Source organism: Camelus ferus, chromosome 31, assembly GCF_009834535.1.
Source record: "Camelus ferus isolate YT-003-E chromosome 31, BCGSAC_Cfer_1.0, whole genome shotgun sequence".
NCBI classification, from domain to species: Eukaryota; Metazoa; Chordata; class Mammalia; order Artiodactyla; family Camelidae; genus Camelus; species Camelus ferus.
Genome location: NC_045726.1, coordinates 4207626 through 4228275, shown reverse-complemented (window position 1 = coordinate 4228275; position 20650 = coordinate 4207626). Strand labels below are relative to the sequence as shown.

The window sequence follows — 20650 nt, the reverse complement described above, 5'->3', positions numbered from 1 at the left end:
ACAGGGTGCCTGGTGTCGTGCGTCTGCAAGTGGGTTTCCTGAATCTTTGAGGACCGTGCTCAGGCTCTCAGCCCCTCACCCCCGACCCCAGGTCACAGATTTGGGCAGAAAGTGTGACAGGAGCTATTACTAAACAAACAGACGTCCCCGTGAGCCGGGCTGATGGAGAGCATGTCAGCTCTGATTTGTCTCGTAAATGTCCTGATGTCCTGGGAGTGAGCCGTCCCTTTGTACGTAACTTCTTTCCTTGGCAAAGGCTTCCAGTGGTCATGTCCTTGCTCACTTGTTTCTTGTTGACTTTAAAAAAAATTTCAGCAGGTATTAAAATGTTTTGAGAAACACGACTAAGAGCCACCCGTCCCCTTCGCCTGGCCGGCTAACCCACGCCTTGGTGTGGTCTCTTTGGGGAAGCAGAGGGGACGTCTGACGTCTGGACCGCTGCCGCCTCTCTGTCCTGCCCAGGAAGGAGTGGGGTCCTTGACGGGGAACCAAGCCAGTCGCTTGTGTTAGGGAGACCCCTTTCCTCTGTAAGTCACTTGAGCGCAAGACTGCACCTGAAAATCCCCAAATGAACCTGGGGGGGAGACCAATGAAGTGTCTTATTTTCAGCTGGTGGAGGTCGGTTTTTACGTATGTTAGCTTCCATTCTCCCAGGGCCTCCGGCACAACGCTGTTGGGGGCTTTTGAACTTTCAAGGTGGTGTTAGGAGATAAGACTGCTTTGGAAGGCAGTCTGTTTTGGGCCTTTATCCCCCACGTGGGTCCTGTTCCGCTCCTCCTCGTGAACAGGCACCTGCTCAGTGAGTGATTTTCTGGGTCACTCTGTTTTGTAAATGCCCACTGTCTTACCTGGTTTGAATACAGAAATCAGCTGCATCTGACCAATCAGCCATCATAATGTGTTATCTTTCTTTTCCCTTATAGAGTGAAACACAAAAAACTTTAAGATAGTAAGCGGATGGCATGCGCTCGAGGAGATGCAGTGTAAGTTTGGTAACCACACATTTAGGTTTTCCAGAATTGTCTCCATTTCAAATGTTCCATTTCCTTCTCCCACATAAGCCGCAAAAACTCCATTCATTCACTCAACAAAAATGACTTGAATACTTAGGCTCTGCCAGGCGCAGCTCTCTGGGCGCTGGGGAGGCAGCAGTAAATGAGAGAAGTACGCCGCCTCGTCACTGCGTAGGTGAGACACGGCCCTCAGCAGCAAGGGCCGCCCAGCAGAGTGTCGCTGTGCCGGCGGACACGCTGTGGGGTGTGAGAACCGTAAAGAGAAGCGAGGCCCAGTCAGGGGATTTGGGGAGCAGTGGGAGCAGAGGCGAGGACTGTTTTGGTCAGACCACGCAACTTCATTCTTAGTTTGAAAAATGTGGTCGGGAAGGGTGGCTGTCCGTTGGTGAAATAAAGGGGGAGATGGACTCCCTCGAGCCTTGAGGCCACTTGTAGGAGGGACCAGCTGGGTGACCCTGAGGTCCCCCGGGTCCTGGGACCTCCTGCCGGTCCCTGTCCCCTGTTCTCCGGCACCACGGTCTTGGAAGGATGGGAGTAAGAGGACCGAGGTTCAAAGGGCAGGGTGAGCAAAGACGCAGGTCCTAGGACAGAGAGCGTCAATGATGCAGGATGGCTGTGTCCTCGGTTTCCGCCCAGCGGACGGTGCCTCTGGTTACCGGGCCTGAGGGTGCACTTACAGATCTGTTAAGGGGGTAGGTCTCATGTGAGGTGGTCCTAGCACAAAAAAAAAAAACAAAAAATAAAAACTGGACAACATATATATAGTTAAATTTCCATGAAATTTCCATGTGTAGTTGGGAGAGGGTTGGGGTGGGGGGACGTTAACACTCACGTATCAGGGTGCCTCAGATCTCACCCTTATTTTAATTTCTTTGGTACCTAAAAGATCTTATTAATGAATCTTCTAGAGTCCTCTATTAAAAGGTTTTTCCAAAGCGATTGCTAAAAACAAAATTCTGGACATGGGACAGAGATGGGGAGAGGAGGGAAGGAGATGGGGTACCAGCGAACCCTGGGAGGAAAGGAAGGGGATGAATTTCACAGAAAGGCTGTGACTTTCAGCCCCGGCCCTGTTCCGGCCCTTACCTGGGGCAGCGCGGGGCGCCTGGCCCACCCGCGAGGGCTCCAGGTAGCAGGGGTTTAGGGCTTAGCTGCAATGGGAGAGAAAAGATACTGCACTTCTGTTCCTTCCATAAAGCAAGAGGAGTGGGGTGGATGGTGTCCAAACCCCCTTCCTGGCGTAGCAGTTACAGGACTGTGGTCCCCGACAAGTGTGGAGAGAGACTCCCCGGCTCGGCCCAGACAGGGTGCGCGTTCCCTGAGCACCTGGGCTGGGCTCCTTTCAGATCTGACTGACGTCACCCGGAAAAGATTACAGCGTCGTCCGTTCCCTGGAGCAAGCGTGAGACGAGAGCCCAGCCGGGGTCACGGCCAGCTGAGACTTCCTCCCGCCGGTGGGAGCCCGGGATGCTGGAGGGTTTGTTTAAAGTGCTTGTTTGTTTAGATTAGATTTTAAAAGTTGGGGACTAGAAGTGCCTGCAGGTGTTGGGTTGAAGTTGCTTTTGGAGGGGTGGGGGCGTGGTCATGCTAAAATGGACAAAGACATAGCCTGAACGGGTCGGCGTTCGCTTCATGTACACACGGATCTGGTGGGAGTTAGTGTTGTTTTAGCATCTCACCGTGTGTCTGGGGGGGTGTTACTGAATCTCACTCACTTAGGTGGGCCACAACCGAAGTCTGAACCAACTAAATAGAAACACAACCATCAGGGTGGGGAGGGCAGGGTGGGCTGGACCCACATTGTCATTGACACACTGAGCGCCCTGCCCTCCCTCCCGGCGGTGGTGACGGGCGTCCCAGGGGGTTCATGTCCCCTCCCTGCTGGTAACCTTCCCCGGTTGTGCAGGGTGTCCATGGCTCCTTGGCTGGCCATTCAGACGCTGTGTCCACGTGTGGACGGCCTTTCTGCATCCATCTAAGGCCTGACACGGCCACATCCCCTCTAAGACGCCCTTGCAGACTGGAAATCGAAGGAGTGTGCGTTCCCACTGTCACCTCCCAGGGACACCGAGGCTTCTGGGATGGTGTAGTGGGCAGAATATGTTTTAGGAAAAAAATATACAGGATTCAGACACGATGCCTTTTGGAAAGTCCACCTGTTTCTTTCAAGGAGAACGCTCTACCACGTTTTCAAGGTGAATTTTATTTCACGTGGAGGCAAATGTGGTTTGAAGAATGAGCTAAAGTAAACGGAGGACGGCCTTGCTCAGTGTCAGTGCGGGGCCGTCCATGCACCAGGCCCTCAGCGGCTGGTCTCGGGGCGCCCGGCTGCACCCTACTCCACCCCCGTCGCCCCGGAGTTCCGCAGAGACAGATGTGGGGGAGGGGGGATCTGTCCCTGGGGCCTTGGACCCCAGATTAGTGTGTTGGCTGTTGATTTCACATGGTGACAGTTTTGTCCTGCTCCTTAAAGGACGACCACACCCGTAGTGACTTAAAGCAACACACGCGTTATCTTACAGTCCTGGAGGTCAGAGACCCCGGGAGTCCCCTGTGCCGACCCCGAGCCCAGTGCCCTTGGATGCTCTGGGAGGGCCTCCTGCCCCTTCCCGCGTCTGGAGGCCACAGGCCCTTGGCCAGGGTCGTCCACCGCCTGCTCGGGGCCTGACGGTGCAGCCTCTGCATCGGCATCCGCACTGGCCCCGTTCTGCCTCTGCCTCCGTCCGGTCACCCTGTGACCAAAGTCGGCCCACTTAGCCAGCCCAGGGTGAGGCTCTCCACTCCGTCTCGTTTGCCAGAGCCCTTCTGCCCCCAAAAGTAACGTCTTCTCAGGTCTTCGGGTCCTGGCGGTGCCGCTAAGCGCTGCATGATTTTGAGGCTGGGCTCACCTTTCGTCCCGATACGCGGAGTTGGGCTGAATCACCCTTCAGGTGCCTTCCAGCCCCAGCACCCCAGGATTCTACACCTCAAAACAGGGGTCAGGTTCACTGTTGCTAAAATGTAACTCCTGAGGCCCCCACGTGCGGGAGCCAAGGCCTGAGCGCCCATGCGAGCTTTGGGATCAGATGCCCCTCACCAGGGTGAGCGTGGTCAGCATGCCCAGGGTGGGGGGAGTGGCCATGACTCGGCCTTGCGGGCTGTGCTGCGTGTGGCTCGTGCACCCGCGCCGAAAATGCTCGACGCTGCTCCTGCGCTCAGCCTCCTTCCTGGTGGTTTCTTCCCGAATCTTTGCAGTCCTTCCTGCACGATTTCCAGGGCACTCACCTTCTGCACTCAGAGACCGTGTCACCAGTGTCCCTCGTAAGCTGGACGCACGGGCGGACTGGCTCTCCGCGTGTCAGTGACGGCAGTCATGGAGCGTCTGTCGCAGCGCTTCGTCCTGCAGACCCACGCGCCCGTGGTATCCACGTCACTGGCGGCGGCTCCCGAGCTTGTTGACAGCAGGGCCTTGCATGTGTTTTGCTCAGTCTGCTGTCACGGCAGGTGCACTGTGGTTTCCTGTACCCGTGCAAGAGGCTTTAAACCATGAAGTACCCGGGTTTGCGTCCACCCTAGTGAGGACGGGCTTTGTTTGGTCCATGCTGATCATCGGTGAAAACCTCCCAGTCATGTTTCTGTCGTCCAGCACGTTTGTGGGCTTGTGTCCCGGCACATTCGTGCCCTGAGTACCTTCACTCAAGTTATTGGTGCGGACGGGGCCACCCTGAAGGACAGACAGTTGCAGGGCCTTGGGGTGTCTCAGAGCCGCCTGTCCAGGTCACCTTCTGTTCATTCGCTTGACCAGTGTGTTTGTGCGTTCGGGCTACTCTAAGCAAATCTGGAGGCTGGGAAGTAAGACCGAGGTTCTGGCAGGTTCCGTCCTTGGTGGGCACAGTCTTCCCGGGCTGCAGACACCGACCTCGAGCACGTGCTCCCACGACTTCCCAATGCACAGGCATGGGGCAAGGGAGGAGCAGACGGGCTCACTGGCGGCTCCTCTAATCAGGGCACTAAGTCCATCACGAGGACCCCGCCCTCGTGACCTCATCCCACTCCCATCACCTCCCAAAGGCCCCTCCCCGGGACCATCGCGGTGCAGGTTGGGGCTTTAGTGTGTGAATTTTGGGGAGGACACAATCATTTCACTTATAAAACACAACAACGCACACTGAGTGCCTGTGGCTTGTTGGGCACGGACATGGGCTTGATCAGGGCAACTTGCGGTGTTTCAGAGCTTTCAAGCCAACAAGTGACTGAGGAGGGCAACGTCTGGTGTGATGAATGCCAGGGGTGGGGGCAGGTGGAAGAGTGGGGGGGGGGGACAGTAGGGGGCTGGTTTGGAGGCTGTGGGGGGAGGTCAGGGAGACCCCCTGCTGTGCCTGGCAGAGACCTGGGCGATGTTCCATTTCCAGAACTGTCCTGGGGCAGGAGAGCCTGGGGCAGTGGTGCAGGTGGAGGAGGAAGGTGCGGGGGAGGCGGAAGGGGAGCAGGGCTAGTGTTGGAAAGCCTCGGGGGTGTGAGAAGGGTTGGCAGTTTATTTTCAGCACAGGGAGAACCACTTGGAGGTTAACAGGCAGGACAGCGTGGACGGGAGACTCCAGTCTGGAGAGTGGCCATTAGAGAGGGTGGCCTTGGCTGGTGACAGTGCATGTGGTACCAGGTGGACTGACATGGGATGTGTTTTGAAGGTGGAGCCCGCAGGCTTGCAGATGCATTGGCTGTGGAAGCATGGGGGGGCACAGAGGCATCGTGGTGGGGCTGCCTTGGGGCCTTAGCAGCTGGGTGAACCCAGGTGGGAAACAGCAGGAGAGGTGACCCCACCCCCAGACTCTGAGATCAGGACTTAAGACCCCCTAACTATTAAAGGATCCATGTTTTATGAAATGCTGTGATTATATCCTGGTAGACGTTTCACTTTGTCGGGAAAGCCGCCCGGTGTCTTGCTGCGCAGGGAGCGTTGTAAAGCCCCTTCCGGGGCCATCCTGCTGCCTGTTTGTCTGTGTGCCTTGCCCCTCGCCTCGGTTCCCTCTCTGTGCCCCCTTCTTCCTGGAAGGGTTTGACACTCAGCTTGCAATCTGCCAGAGTTCATGCCAGCTGAGACACAACTAAATTATTAAATTGTACACATTTTATTGCCGGTCCTGGGGCAGGAGTATTTTCTGAACATTCTTTTTAGTAGGTCATTGAATCTTTTTTACTTTATGAAGCAGTAAGAAGTGCATGAAGGAGTTTGAATTCAGAGAGGCTGTCTTGCATGTGTATCTGGGCATTGGCATTTACAGTCTGTAAAATAAATTGGCGGTGAATGTTTTATTTATGTGCTGGGATCTCAGCTACATCATCCAGCAGCGCTTTGTCAGATACATTGGAATGCGCTTGATGGCACAGAAACGGGGTGTAAAACATCAGATCAGAAGTGTTGGTGTGCTGGCCTCATGAGGATTTTAATGTCCTGTAAACACCCGTGTGTGTAACGTGGAAGCAGACATTATTTGCAAAGTAAAACTGGCCCACTCATGGTTACCCTTTTCTGTACAAGCAGAAGAGTCACTGCTTAGGGAAATGTATTTTCGATTAAGATTTGGGATAAAACCCCACGTGCCTGGAGTGCCGAGCTCTGTGGTCAGGGCGGCTCGGGTGACAGCCGCCGCATCACCGTCCCCCTGGCCCGCTGTCCTTTGAAGCCTCCCTTTCATGTGGAGCCAAGTGAAACGTAAGCCCTGTGGATGCCAGGGCCGCGGCCGGATGGCGGAGACAGGGGAAAGGCAGCCGTTTGGAAAGCCGGTCCGGGGCACGGAGGGCAGGGTGCCCGACTCCCAGGCCTTTCCCGGGAGGTGACCCGGGAGGGCCTGGGCTCCGGACGCACTTGCCCGTGAGGTCAGTTGTAGGCTTGTTTGGGCTTCATCCCTCAGGTGTTGCAGGAGGAAAACCTGGTCTGTTGTGTAACCATTTATCTTTAACCATCCACAGTCTGTGGGAAGTAAGTCTTTTAAAAATCAGTGAACTTTGCTTGGTTTGAAATCAGAGCGGAATTCGTTTCATTTAATACGAGAAGCCTTCTTGGGAAACGTTTGAAACCAACTGGCCTTTTCGCCTCTTAGGATTTAATTGAAAAAGCATGAGGCAGAGGGACGCGCCACGTGCACGGCTGTCGCTGGGGGTGGGGTGGCCGCCCTGGGGCTCCTGCTCTGTGGCTCTGCTCCCGGAAGCAACCTCATTGGCGTGTCGGGGGGGACTGGGGAAGCTTCGGTGGTAGTCGCGGGGAGGTGTCGCAGCTGGCTGCGAGACACGTCACCGTCACCTGAAGTTTTGTCCTTGCCCTCACTGTGTTGAGAGTGCGGGATGATTTTAGCAGCACTTAGTGGATTTGCTGTGGTGGAAATGTGAGTCAGTCCGTGAGGCCGCCTGTGTGTGGAAGTGACCCGTGAGGTAGCAAACCCCAGCCCAGCGTGTCACAAAGCAGCCTCACACGTCTCTTCTCGGAGCGGCCCAGGGCGGTTCTGAGTGCCGAGTCTATGTCCTGGGGCATACGTTTGGCCTGGATTTGGACAGAGGGGGCCAAACAGAGCTAACTGAGGTGGAGAAGAGCACCACACTGGCAAACAGAGTTATTTGTCACCGAGTTTGTAATAGGATTTCCAGTTAATTCATGTGGGTGCCCAGGGCCTTACATCAGCTCTGTCCAGATGAACTACAGCCGCGCAGGAAATGCCGCCCCGTCAATCGGTGCGTGTCAGTGGGTCTGTAATTTCTTCTGTTCAACCAGAAGACGAGTGGGTTCCGCTAGAAAGCAAGTGTGTGCTTCAGGAAGGCCACCTAGGAGCCCCGATCCCTTCCTTGGGGGAGCGGCCCTCAAACCTCGCACAGGGAGCGTGCGTTAGAAGCGCAACCACCCTGTGAGCAGGAGGAGTGTCCGGCTGCAGAGACAGACGTTTGCAGGAGCCCTGTTTTCTCGGGGAACAGGCTTTCTGCCGGGTGGCGACATCAGCGATGGTCGTGCAAACGCGCAGCCCTGCCTCCCTGCCGGCCGTTTTTCGGTGGTTTACACACATCCCTTCACTCAGTCCTCACTGCGCCCCACGGGATGAAATCAGGCTCAGAGAGGTTCACCTGCTCAGGATCACACAGCAGGTGAGCGGCCGGGCTGGGGCCCCGGCTCCAGGGCTGCGTGATCGAGGTCCCATTGGCTGTGTTCCAAATGTTGCTTCACGGCCGTGCTTGTCCGTCCTCCGGCTCTGCCTCCATCTCTCCATCCCCCCACCACCCCCCCACCACCCCTCCACCCCTCCATCTCTCCATCTCTCCATCTCTCCGTCATCTCTCTGTCTCTCCTGCATGTGCTCCGTCTGTCTCTCATAGTAATGTTTATTGCTTGTTTACTGACTTGTTTCCTCAGAAAAGCCTTGTGAAATACTGTTAACCTGTGATCAGCAGATTTCAGGAAATACACAGTACAGTGGGCACTGCGGTGAGGCGCTTCTGTGCAGGTGGACAGCCACAGGCATCCTTCCCAAGGCTGGGCCTGGCCTAGACGGTGACCCCAGCTCCCAGGACTGTGCTGCACCAGCGTCCTGCTGGGCGCCCCCTTCTGGGGAAACCAGAGGGAGTTGTTTCTGAGGCTAGGTCAAGGGTAGCAGGGGTCCTGTCACAAGAGGCAGGGTCTTCAGGCAGGGTCCAGAGGGCAGAGGGCTCTTGAAGGCTGCAGGACTTCTGGAAGGCTCTGGTCCTGACTTCCCCTGGAGCAGCTCCCAGTAACCACACACTGGACGAGCCGCTGTCATTTGAGAGCCAGGAACTGGCTCTTCCTCTTAAGCCAAACAGAAATACTGAGCAAAAAACATTTGGCTGACAAGATAGCCAGGCTGTCAATCTCTGTCTAGAAACTAAACTAATTTTTAAAACCTGCATTACTACATTCTGTGGCCAACAGGGTGCAGAACTGGTCTGCGTGTGGGGGGGGGCGGGGCCGCGGGAGTTGTCCCCTTGCTCTACTCCGTCACAAAGACGAAACCTAAGTTCAGCCCGTTCAGGCCTGTGCTTCACACGGTGCGCTTCCACCCTCCGACCCAGTGCGCCTGCCTGCGTGGCTCCTGGGCCGCCCTGAGCTGCTGACCCGGGGAGCTCATCATCAGCCAAAGGACACAGCATGGAGACCCTTCAGCCTGCCTTTCAGGCCCCCCGCACATGGCCCCCGCCCGCCCGGCTTCCTCCGCAGCATCGCACGCTCTGCAAAGCCGGTCCCTCTGCCCTGCATCCCCAGGAGCGCCCGCCTTTCTCTTTCCTCTGCTCCAGCTCTGCCTGCAAAGCCCTGTCTCCTTGAAGACCTGGCCGTGTGGTGCTCCCCCTGGAGGTGTTTCGTTTTCCCACCCCCTCGCCCCTAGGCCCCGGCCCTCTGCTGCCCTGCACGGCTCCTGCCCTGCGGCCCTGCGGTCCCTGCATTGTGGTGTCGTGCCGTCTGACACCCGTCCCTCCAGGAGAATGTCTGTGCCCCGTCCTCCGCAGGACGCAGCACTGGTGCTCCGTCGAGTGAAAAGGCAGAGCTCGGCCAGTGTTCCCCGGGCGGTGGATAAATGAGTCAGTCTGTGAAAAGCTGGAGCCCGGGAATGTTGTTCAGCAAAAGTCTGGGTGTGTTTGGTTTGCCGTTTATCCTCTGGACATAGTAGGCAGCCGTGACCCAGAGAGGCCAGAGGTCGCCTTAAAGTGACAGCTGGTGCGCCAGGACGGGCACCCGCAGGCCATCGGGAAGTTTCCCGTTTGGTCTGTTTGGTGATTAGTTTGCCTGGGGCCACACACACATTTTAAAGCTGCCATTTAAAACCATAATGTGATCAGTGACACTGAAGACCTCGTCTGTTGGCACGTCAGCCTTGGTGCTCCCGGAGCAGGGAGGGGCAGCGTCGGGCCATGGCGTTCAGGCTGTGAGGTCTGCATGCCGGTGGTTACGGGGTAGACGCTCCAAGCGGCGGCAGTGGGGACCGGGGACCGTCCCGCACGCACTGGCACAGGGTAGCCCCGTGCACACTCGAGGTCCCGAGGGGCCGAGGTCTTCTGCCCCCACCCCACCCCCAGTCAGAAGCAGTGGGAAACGTTTTACCCAAAAGTGTAGCTCTGATTCCGGTCAACCAGACTTAAGAGCAGTTAGTGAGCTAATGAACTGCGCTTCTCTGTAAGTTTCTCTTCTTGCTGCTTGTCACTTATCCTGTTGAGTAGAGTCACTAATATCAGAAATTAAGTTTTTTAGTTTTTGAATTTTACGCCTGGGAGGCTGGCTTGGCGTTTCCGTGTGCTGAGAGCCCCATGGAGTTAGGCTGCGGACAGGACACTGTCTCAGCGGGCGTGGGTGCTCTGCTGCCTTACTCTCACGTGATGTTGGTTTTGTTTGCTCTTTCTGGCAACGCACGCACAGTCTGTCTGTTTGTTTGTTTATTTGAAATGTAGTCAGTTTACAATGTGTCAGTTTCTGGTGTCCAGCATCATGTTTCAGTCATACATGCACATACGTATGTCCCTTTTCACATTCTTTTTCATTCTAGGGTACTACAAGTTATTAAGCATAGTTCCCTGTGCTGTGCAGTATAAACTTGTTGTTAATATAGTCTATATGTAGATCTATATGTTTATCTATTCTATATGTGAATCTCAAACTCTCAGTTTATCCCTTCCCACCCTCTTTCCCCCAAGGAGCCATAAGTCTGTGAGTCTGTTTCTGTTTTGTAAATAAGTTCATTTGTGCCTTTTTAAGATTCCACGTGTAAGTATATCATATGGTATTTTTCTTTCTCTTTCTGGCTTACTTCCCTTAGAATGACAATCTCCAGGTGCATCCATGTCGCTGCAGATGGCATTATTTCATCCCTTTTCATGGCTGAGTAGTAATCCATTGTAAAGATATACCACAGCTTCTTTATCCAGTCATTTCACAGATAGTTGTTTATGTGATACTTTCTTCCTAGGGCAAAGCATGGATTTGTGGTAACAGTGATGATAATATAGATGAAATAATAGAGTTGAACTTTGAGACATTTTGGGCCATTCTTTCATGAAGACTCTTTTCTTTCCTCAAGGGGACACCTCAGCTACCGTGTGCCAAAGCGTTGTACAACTACGAAGGGAAGGAGCCTGGGGACCTGAAGTTCAGTAAAGGCGACATCATCATCTTGCGGAGACAAGTGGATGAAAATTGGTACCACGGGGAAGTCAATGGGGTCCACGGCTTTTTCCCCACCAATTTTGTGCAGATTATCAAACCGTTACCTCAGCCCCCGCCTCAGTGCAAAGCACTTTATGACTTCGAAGTAAAAGACAAGGAAGCGGACAAAGATTGCCTTCCGTTTGCAAAGGTAAAGTTAGATGGGTTGTTGGCCGGCTCTTCTCGGGACCCGAATACGTGGGCCAGCACTCTCGTTTCCTTTTGCAAAGAGATTCAGTGGTTTTATGTGAACTCTGTCCCTGTGCTTCTTAAAACACCAGGGAGCCGTCTTCTCAGAGTCACGAAGACCGTGATTCTGTGCAGGGACTGATCTCTGTGGAAGGTAATTTTGACTGGTGCTCTGTGTGGTATCATTTTCGGATTTAGAGCCTCCGTGTAATTCTCAGCTACGTTTCAGGGCACGTGTGTGCCACTCAGGGATTTTAATTCCCCGAATTATGAATTACAAAATGAAACATCATTACTTCTTTATTTTATATGTAAATTTCTCTGCTGAAAAACACACCAGACTCTATCCACTGAATTGATAAAATGCTTTGGAATTTTAAGCAGAATGTTGTGTTTTTCAGTAAAGAAAAGCAGTAGGCTATGCACTGAAATGAGTGTTTGGTGTATTATCAGGGAGAAGGGAGAGGATCAGAGAATCCACCCAAAATAGAAGTTCCGGGGGCCAGGGGGGATTTGAGGGTCTGAACGAACGAAGCAGGCGGCCCCTCGCGTGGAGGGGTTCGTGGTCGTCCAGCTGCCTGGCCTGAGAGGACGCCAGGCTGACTGATGGTGACCAGGCACTTCGCCAGCACCCCGCCTTCACGTCCGGGAGCTCCGTGTCCTCCCGCGGCCCGAGTCCCTCTGTGACGAGGGACGCTGGGGAAGCCCCTGGGGTCAGGTGGACTGATGCTCCTTCTTTCTTCAGGATGACGTCCTGACTGTGATCCGCAGAGTGGACGTGAACTGGGCGGAGGGCATGCTGGCAGACAGGATAGGGATATTTCCAATCTCCTACGTCGAGGTAAGTGGACCCTAGAAGCTTCCATCACGTTGGTGTTCTGCGTGGCCAGTCAACCTTGACGGTGCAGTTGGAGTGTTCAGCAGTCCTGGGATCGCGTCCTGTATCATTGTTGTATCTTAAAGCAATACAGTGTTGTCTATCAATGATGCCTCAATTAAGTGAGGAAGGAAAACAAAGACAAAAGCTTAGTCTATTAAACAAAAAAAAAGGCCAGACAGCACAAAGCAGCAGGTGCCCCGTTCCAGACGGCTGGATGGGACTCCCTCATCCTGCCCTCCCGTTCCTGCCGACTCGGGGACAGTGGAACATGGAACGCTTGGACCTCTGTGCTCGTCCTCCGCTGAGAGCGTCTGCGAGTCTCGTAAATGTGCCCGCGTGCGCCCGTCCGCACCTGCGCTGCCTGCAGCTCTTCTGTTCCCTTTGGCAGCTTTGGGGTCAGGACGCTGGTGACGTTCCCGACGGAGATGAGAGAGGAGCGTGTCTGTTTGTTGACTCATTCCTTCTGCACCTGCCGCCTCTCAGAACCTGAGCGGTGGTTATAGCACCGGAGCCTCCAGGAAACACACTCGAGGAACCGCCTCCACCCCACCCCCCAGCAGGACTTAGCCGCCTCCCCCTTTAACCAGCTTTGCTCACAACGGTTGTGGCCAGCCTGACGCAGCGCAGTCTTCTTGGGAATTTGGATAAAGTCACACAGTTGTATTATTTTAGAGAACAACACAAGTTAAAACTGAAGTAGGAGGTTACAGTTTACATAGGGCTTCGTTCACATCATGTCTTGTAAACTTCCATGTCCTTTAGTCGTAAGAATTTCATGCCGAAAACCAAATAGAAGGCATTTTCAAGGAATGAAACCCCAGCCCAAACAGCCCTGCAGGGTTAGCTGAGGTCACCAATGGCTTCTGGGAAGAAGTGAGTTCTCAAGGGAGAGACAGCGCGGACTGTTTAGAGAATTGAAAGTAACTGTTGTTGTTGATGTCCGAGCATGTGCTGTAAGCATGTGAAAAAGGAAGAACCGTGTCACTTACGTCCCCGTCTTTTATCTGAGGTCCTTGTCCTGACACGATCCCAGGAAGGGAGACCGAAGGCATCGCAGCCGGCGTTCAGTCTCCCCGTAGACAGTGCGTTTGCCACGTTTCCATAAAAACCAGCGGGGCTGCCGTGTATCCATGAAACGTGCTTCAGACCACGTATGAGCCTTGAATTTTCTCCATAACCTTCAGGTGTTCCTGTTTATTGAAAAATTTTTTCCTCCTTTGAAAGAAAACAGCAGAAAAAAAATGCTCACGTCTCAGGTAGTCCTTCCTGTCCGTGACGCTCATGTTCCCCCTGTGGGCCGTGGAAATGAGCCGCGTTTCCGAGCCTGTGGGCGCTCTCTGTGAGGAGCATGGGTGGCGCAGGCTTCATGAGGAAAGCCTGTCTTTGCCTGTTAGGTTTCGTCAGTCCCCAGGCCAGCGTGCCCTGTGGGCCACACAGGGAAGGGCCATGTGCCGTTGTCACCAGACAGGTGGAGCACAGACATCCCCCCACCCCACCCCAGTGCGGAGCCACCGAGGGTCCCTCGGACTAACGTCCAGTCATCAGGGTCCTTTCCTCCGACGTCAGCTGGGAAGATCAGCCCCTGCCACGAGGGGAGGTCCTGCCACCCTCTGGCCTCTTCTCTTTCACGGAGCGTTTTCCTCGTTGGAGCCACAGTTCCACCCGTTAAGACCAAGTGAACGAAGTCCCTGGGAGACTCTGAGCTTCTCTCTGATGTCAGGCCGTCAGATGGAAGTTTCCGGAAGGAGCGGGTCCCCTGGGGATCAGCGTGGGCTCAGCCTTGAGGGGAGGAAGGGGCAGGCAGGTTCCAGTAGTGACCTACCAAAATCTGGCCATCCAAGTGGCATCTACACTGTCTCACCAGGCGGTCTCTCATGGACCGAGGCCAGCTCCCCCCGGGAATCAAAAGTGGGTCCCTTTCCCAAGTAATGACTTTCTGGGAAACGTTCCAGGGCCCAGACCGGCCCCACTAAAAACAGACTGTGTCACGAACTTGATCCAGCTGTGAGCCACTTCCTCCCTCTTGGAGCCACGCAGTCACGTCTCCACCAGTGTTAGGAGCTGTGGCTTTATTCGAGGGCTGCCCCACTCGGTCACCCAGAGCTCCGAGACGGTGGAGGTGGCACGGCACGTCAGAGCGCCTGGCTCTGCTGGGTCCTGGGCCCCGAGGCTTGGAGCTCAGCTCAGGCCAGGGCCTGGAGGGCAGTGATGGTCCAACAGGAGGGTCTCAGCGCCACGTCTCACAAGGAAGTGAGCTCAGTCCCGGGGGCGGCCCTTTGGCTTGTCACAGGCCTGTCTGTAGACATGGGACCCCCGACACCTGCTGCTGGCTTGTTAGTGGAAATGCCCGAGGAACTTGCCTCTGGCCGAGACTAAGCTGGACGGGCCAGGGCTGCGACTGTGGGCCTGAAGCAAGGCATCAGGGGTCGAGGTCCAGCCATGGAGCTAGGGGCTGAGTGTTAGTGGTGGGCGAGGGGAGAACTGGGTGGGGGACAAAGGGCGGGAGGGGGCTGCTAGGGTGGGGTGTCCTCCCTCTCCCCCTCCTCCTGCAGCCCCAGGACTGTGCCCACCTGTGTGGAGGGCATGGGGAAACGGTAATCTGCTGACCGATGACCTCTGATTAAAGGACTCAAGTGTTCAGGGTTTGAGCAGAGGAGGAGAGTCACATGGGGGTGAGCAGGGAGAAGATGGCCTTGTGAGTGTCCTGGATTTCTGTCCCCCAGTCCATGTCCGGCCGTGAAGATTGGGGTTCTCTTGTCCTGATCACAGACACACTCCGTTCTGGCGAGTCTCTGGTCAGAGCCACAGAGGCTGTGCCTTCTGTTCTGTTCGGACGAGACCCCCCAGACCTGAGCACGCTGGGAAGCGGTGAGGGGCAGACGTGTCCTGGGGAAACCCCGGGGCTTCTCAGAGACACCGTGGCAGGATGTGCATGAAAGGGCGTATCTGCCAAGGACGGAATTGTGAGGTTTTAAAAAGAAACCAGTTGCTTGCTTCTCTCTTCGTTCAAAAACACCAGTCTTCTGAAGAACAGGATGGGAGCTTTCACAGCCTTGTTAATTCGGAGCTGACTCACTCACTGTTCGTGGTCATTTGGACAAAAATGCCGTGATTCTTAGCAAGGGAACGCTCTGAGTGAAGTAAGCACTAAATACGTAATTTTGGACGGTTTGCAAACATTATTGTGTCCTGTAGGCTTATGATGAATTATGTCTTTTTGTTAAACTTGTCATACAATATTTTGATTCCCAGTCATTCATTTAAAGCATCACTTACCCAGTTTTTTCAACAACAGAAAGAGTTACTCAGCAGTTTTGCTGTGGATGTAATAGAAAATAATTGCACACGTGTGGGGGGGGGGCTTGGCCTGGGGACAGCCGCCTCCTCTTTAGTTACGGCCGCAGGGAAGAGGGTTAGGTCTCGGCTCTGACAGGACGGGTCGGGTCGTCTGGGACAGGCCCGTCCTCCCCGCCTCACCCCCGGGGCCCCTCCCCTTCCTGCTGCACCTCACACAGCAGGTGCTGCGATCCTGGGGAAAGACTTGGACTCTGAACCCAGGTGGCTGGGTTCCAGGCTTGGCTGGACCACTGGCTGTTGGAGTGACTTGTCTCCTCACTTGTGAAATAGTGGGACACCCCCCGACTCTGCGCCGCGCCCGGGGGGAGCTCCTCCAGGGCCCGGTGTGCAGGGTGCCGGCCCCCAGGGTGAGCGGTGACAGTGTGTCCCCACGGAGCCGTTACTGTTGGTTCGTAGCATGTTTTATGCTGCAGCGTGTCGTCTGGGGGTGGTGACCGTCTCCCGGCGTCCACGCCCGAGTAGAACACGAGCCCTGGGCCAGTGTCCTGGGGTCTGGGTCACCCCGTCCCCAAGGTCCCTGCCCAGCCCCTGCCCATGCTCAGCCCTCAGTGCATGTTGGTTGAATGAATACATGAGCAACCCAAGGACCTTTTGAAGCGGCAGCAAGAATGACTGGCTTTAGACGTTGTCACCTACCACATCTCCTTGCTGGAACTGCCATCATCCCTGCTGAGGCACGTGTGTTACCGTCTCTCAGTGTCACGTCAGGATGTCACCGTCCTCAAAGCCCAGGTCTCTCGAGTGATCTTACGGAGATTTTTTTTTTAAATGAGGCTGGGCGAGTACTTGGCTCTGCATGGGTTAGGGTTTCTCTGGACCGCAGTCATGGTAGCCAGGCTCCGGGTCAGATGGGGATGCCCGACCGATCATCGGCAGTGCAGACAGGCTCCCTGTGGGAGATGGACTCCCGCCCATGTGAGGTTATTCCTTTGGTCTGCTTAGAGCAGAGGTGGGGTGGCCCAGCTTGTCAGGATAGTCATTAAAAAACAAATTGCACACAGTGAACTGCCCATCTGTGAGGTGGAAGGGTGTTTTGTTCGCAGCGTTTACAACCAGCCCGTAGACAAACCTTGAGAGATACTTCTGTGGCCAGGGAGTAGAACTGTGTTGTCAGCCGAAGTCACGTGCGTGGGCCTCTGGGAGCACGGGTGGCCTTGAGGGGGGTGATGGCTTCTGCTGCTGCGGGGTCGGGGCCCTGGGAGAGCCCGTCTGTGCTGCATGGAATTACGAGTGGAGGTTTGGGCGCGTGGTTTGAAGTTGCCAGGTGACCCTTGGAGGGGCTCAGGATAGCAGCGTTCACTGCTCCACTTAGAGTCTCTGTCCTGCAGGATCCTGAGGGCAAGGGTCAGATAACCGCCTTCAGTCTCGTAATCAGAGGGAGCTGGTTGAACAGCACAGGAACAGATTCTGTCATTTGTATTTCAGTTTTCTTTCGAATGAAAAAGTGAAACGTTCAGTTGATTTGAAGTCATTTTTGTAAACAAGAAATGTGGGAAAATGGGAGGGAAGCTGGAGAGAGAACTGCCATGTGCTTGGCCTCACGTCCCCCTTCCGTTCCACAGTAACTCGTATGAAATACACGTGGGGAAATTGTGGGACAGTCAGGAAGGCCATTGGTTCCCACGCTTTCTCGGTCATTTTGAGGTCTGTTAACTGTTGGGGACCCAGGGGCAGACTCACCCCAGCTCGCTCTCTGGCTGGCTGTGTGCAGCGGCTCTGCCGTGACTGCGGTTCCCCAGCGCCATGGGCTCTGTCCCCCGGGCGGGCTTCCGTGGTTTCTGAGCATCGTCACCTGGGCGTGAGTCATTGTTGCCTTTGGTTTTGCTGCAGAGACAGGAGGTAAGGGTGTCCCCTGGCTCGGGGAGGCACCACTCCCGCAGACCGCGCGGGGCGGCCTGACCGTACCTGGGCACAAAGGGGGCCTGGAATGAGGGAAGGGACTTTATTACACTCCATTGACTCCACGGCAGCCTTGCTAATTTAAGAGTTTCCTTTGTTTTCCGTCAGGAAAAACCTGAGATGGGTTAATGCTTATCGAGTGCTCGCTGTGTGAACGGGCAGTTTCCAGTGCTCGGGGTGGTGTTACAGAACATAAAAGTGCAGGTGTCCTGTGGCGCCTCCACACAGGCCGAGGGGCATGACCAATTGTGTCTGACATCCACAGGGACTCCCCCCGGGGAATCCGCAAAGGCGTCCCCCTGCCGGGGCGCCCTGAAGGTGTGTCCTGGAATTGCTCCCCGCACAGCTCACCACGGGTGTTCCCACGCTCCCGTGTCTGGGGCAGGCAGCTCACCCTCCTCTGTGAACACTGTCCCTGCCCAGGAAGCCTCTCTCGCCTGATCCTCCTTTGCAGAAGCAAAACCAAACGGTCCTCTCCTCGTGCGTAACCTCCTTGGCACTTGCCTTGTGCCGTTTTCACAGACGATAATTACGTGTCTGCACAATTCAGTGTTTCCCTGGTTCCCCGGAGAGACATCTGACACACAGAGCATTTTTAATGATTTTATTTGTGTGATATAATCACATCCCAGAAGAGCTGGAAAGGAAACCAATAACCCTTGGTCCCACCCCGTTTCATTGTGGTAAATACCCTTCCTTCTTTTCCCCGTGCTCTAAGGAGACAACACGCACGAGTCCACCTTTCTCTGCCTTACTAGAGTTCAGCTAAACATCCGTTTTTATCACTGCGTAATTCACATTCTCGGAGCGAAACCATAATTTAGTTCATTATTTTTCTATTTTTTGAACAAGTTAAGCATCTTGTTTAGGGACACAGAGCCAGCTGTTGAGAAGCGAATGGGATCTTTGTCCAGCATCCCGTGCAGGCCCAGACCCTGGCCGCCGGAGCCCCAGAGCGCGTGGGAAGATGGAGCCTTCCTGGGGTGGCTGCAGACTCCCTGTTACCACCAGGCTGCGCTTATGCAGTGTCCAGGACGCTCTGATTTTTCATCTAGAACAATGACCACTTTTCAGGCTCTGACACCTCAGAGGGTAATATCCAGAAGTGATGAACTATTTAGCAGTTTCAAGTATTGAAATTCAGCAGTTTCACCAGAGGTTGCCTTTTATAAGGCAACTGAGAAACTGCAGTTAAAACCAGTATTTGAAAGGCTGAGGTTTTATTATTTGACATTTTTATTATATAACTATTTACATCCTAAATTTGATAGTAAGGCTTTTTAAGAAGCTGAGTGGGTTCATTTTAATTAAGCAAGAATTGAGTCCGGCCTCGTGTCCTGAAAGGGGCTGCTAGCGTCGCACGTGTGCGTCTGACGTGGCAGTGAGAAGCATCTGGGTTACTAAACCCACAGAACCTGCTCCCTGCAGTGAAGCAGACGTGTCACAGGAAGAGTGTTGGGAAGTGGGGGTGGAGCGGTCGCCCCTGGTGACAGGCATCACGTGTGCGGAGAGGACGTTTCTCTGCAGGCAGGAAGGGTGGTGTCCTGGGCACACTTGCAGAGTCCCCGTGTGTCCTTCTCCCGTTCTGATCCCCCCCAGTACCCACCACCCCCAACACACACACACACTCTGGGCTCCAGGGTGGGGGGGAATTCTCATTCACCAGTTTATTAACTGATTACACATCAACGTGGAATTTCTGGCAGTGTGTCCTGTGCCATCAGCACATTTTTACATAGAATTTAATGGCAACTCCGTGTTCTTAACCTCCTGAGATGCATGTGTATTTCTTGTGTTGCATTCCCACATCTGGCAGTGAGGTCCTCGACCATAAAGTGTGGCGCTGGAATGCGTCCTTTGGGTTTACAGACGTTTCTCGCTTGTGTGCATTTGGTGAGCAAGTACCCGGTAGAAAGAAACACACAGGAAACCTCGGGTCCTGGTGGATCCAGTGAGCGTAGGGGACCGATCCGGCCCAGTCCTAGGTCAGCCCCCGGGCTGTCTCCTGCGCACGGCGATCAGACTCCGCTGGTCCAGAGGTGCCGCTGTGGCCGCCCCCCGGCCTTGACCTTTGGGCTGGAGCCTCCCTCCTGCTCGCCCTCCCCAAGCAGCCTCTGCTCACATCTCATGCTGGGGGTGTGGGCTCTCCCTCCGCTCCTGCCCACCCGCCCCACTGGGGCTGGGTCACACGGAAATGTACAGAGGAGAATGGCCAATTCGAGAAGCAACGTGGATCAGCCTCAGAAATCACATGGAGTGCCGGAAGCCGGACGTGGGCGATCACGGGGAGTTCTTGCCTGACGCACGTCTGTCTGAGCTCCTCCGGGTCGGGGACGGTTTCTCTGCATCGAAGAGCCCCAGCACGTGGCATGACGGCTGCACATAACAGGTGCCCAGTGTACACTTACTTCCACGGAACATTTAAGAACGGAAAAGGGCACGAGGAGAGTAGCTTCCTGTTGAGAAAAACTGCAGGAAACACAGGGAGCCCTGCTTGACTTGTCAGGTGTTGCACGGAGCTCAGCGTGTGGAACCCTGCGCTGTGAGCACGGCGGTCACTGTACCCGGGTGGGCTGGTGGGAGCGTGACGGCCGTAACGTTTCAGACCATTTCAAGGCAGACGCTGCTAAGGAGCCTGTGGTTTGACCCCAGCGTTCATTTTCTCCTAATGGCAAGTCAATGAAACAGTTTTCTCCTCGTATTTTTGGCCTCCACGGGGAGGATGTCTCACCTCCTTCCTTGGTTCTTATTCAGTACCCACTAGGGCCGAGCTGATGGTCCTAGTCCAGTGCTCTGGCAAGGTCGTGCCTTTGAGGGTCTGGGCCCTGGGGTCCAGGTGCGCTTGCCCTGGAAGGGGGCAGCCCAGACCAGTCCCCTGGCATCGCGGGAGCTGGCTTGCCATCTGGCTGGGTGCTCCGTGTGAGGTGAGGGACGGAGGAGCTGTTCCATCAGCTCTGTTCCAGGCCCCTCGTCCCCAGCCTGCGCAGGGAGAAGGACCCCAGCACCACACGGTCTGCCGCGGTTTCCTGAGCTCTGTCCCAAGGCCTGGGCCACTCCCGCCATGAAAACAAAACGTGGCATTGCCACCTTGGGCATTCGATTCTCCTGGGACCCCTCAGAAGGCGGGGTGGCCGGGCGCAGGCA

The 20650-nt window shown here is 55.0% G+C and overlaps 1 protein-coding gene across 2 annotated transcripts in view; it reads left to right on the top strand.

Annotated features, from left to right (window-relative positions):
* SH3RF1 (SH3 domain containing ring finger 1) overlaps window positions 1-20650 on the top strand; it is a 108032-nt gene that overhangs the window by 54950 nt on the left and 32432 nt on the right. For both annotated transcript variants that reach the window (XM_032471010.1, XM_032471011.1), the window contains exons 3-4: window positions 11057-11332; window positions 12116-12211. In XM_032471010.1, coding sequence (XP_032326901.1) covers window positions 11057-11332; window positions 12116-12211 — 372 coding nt within the window. The remainder of the gene's footprint in view (window positions 1-11056; window positions 11333-12115; window positions 12212-20650) is intronic.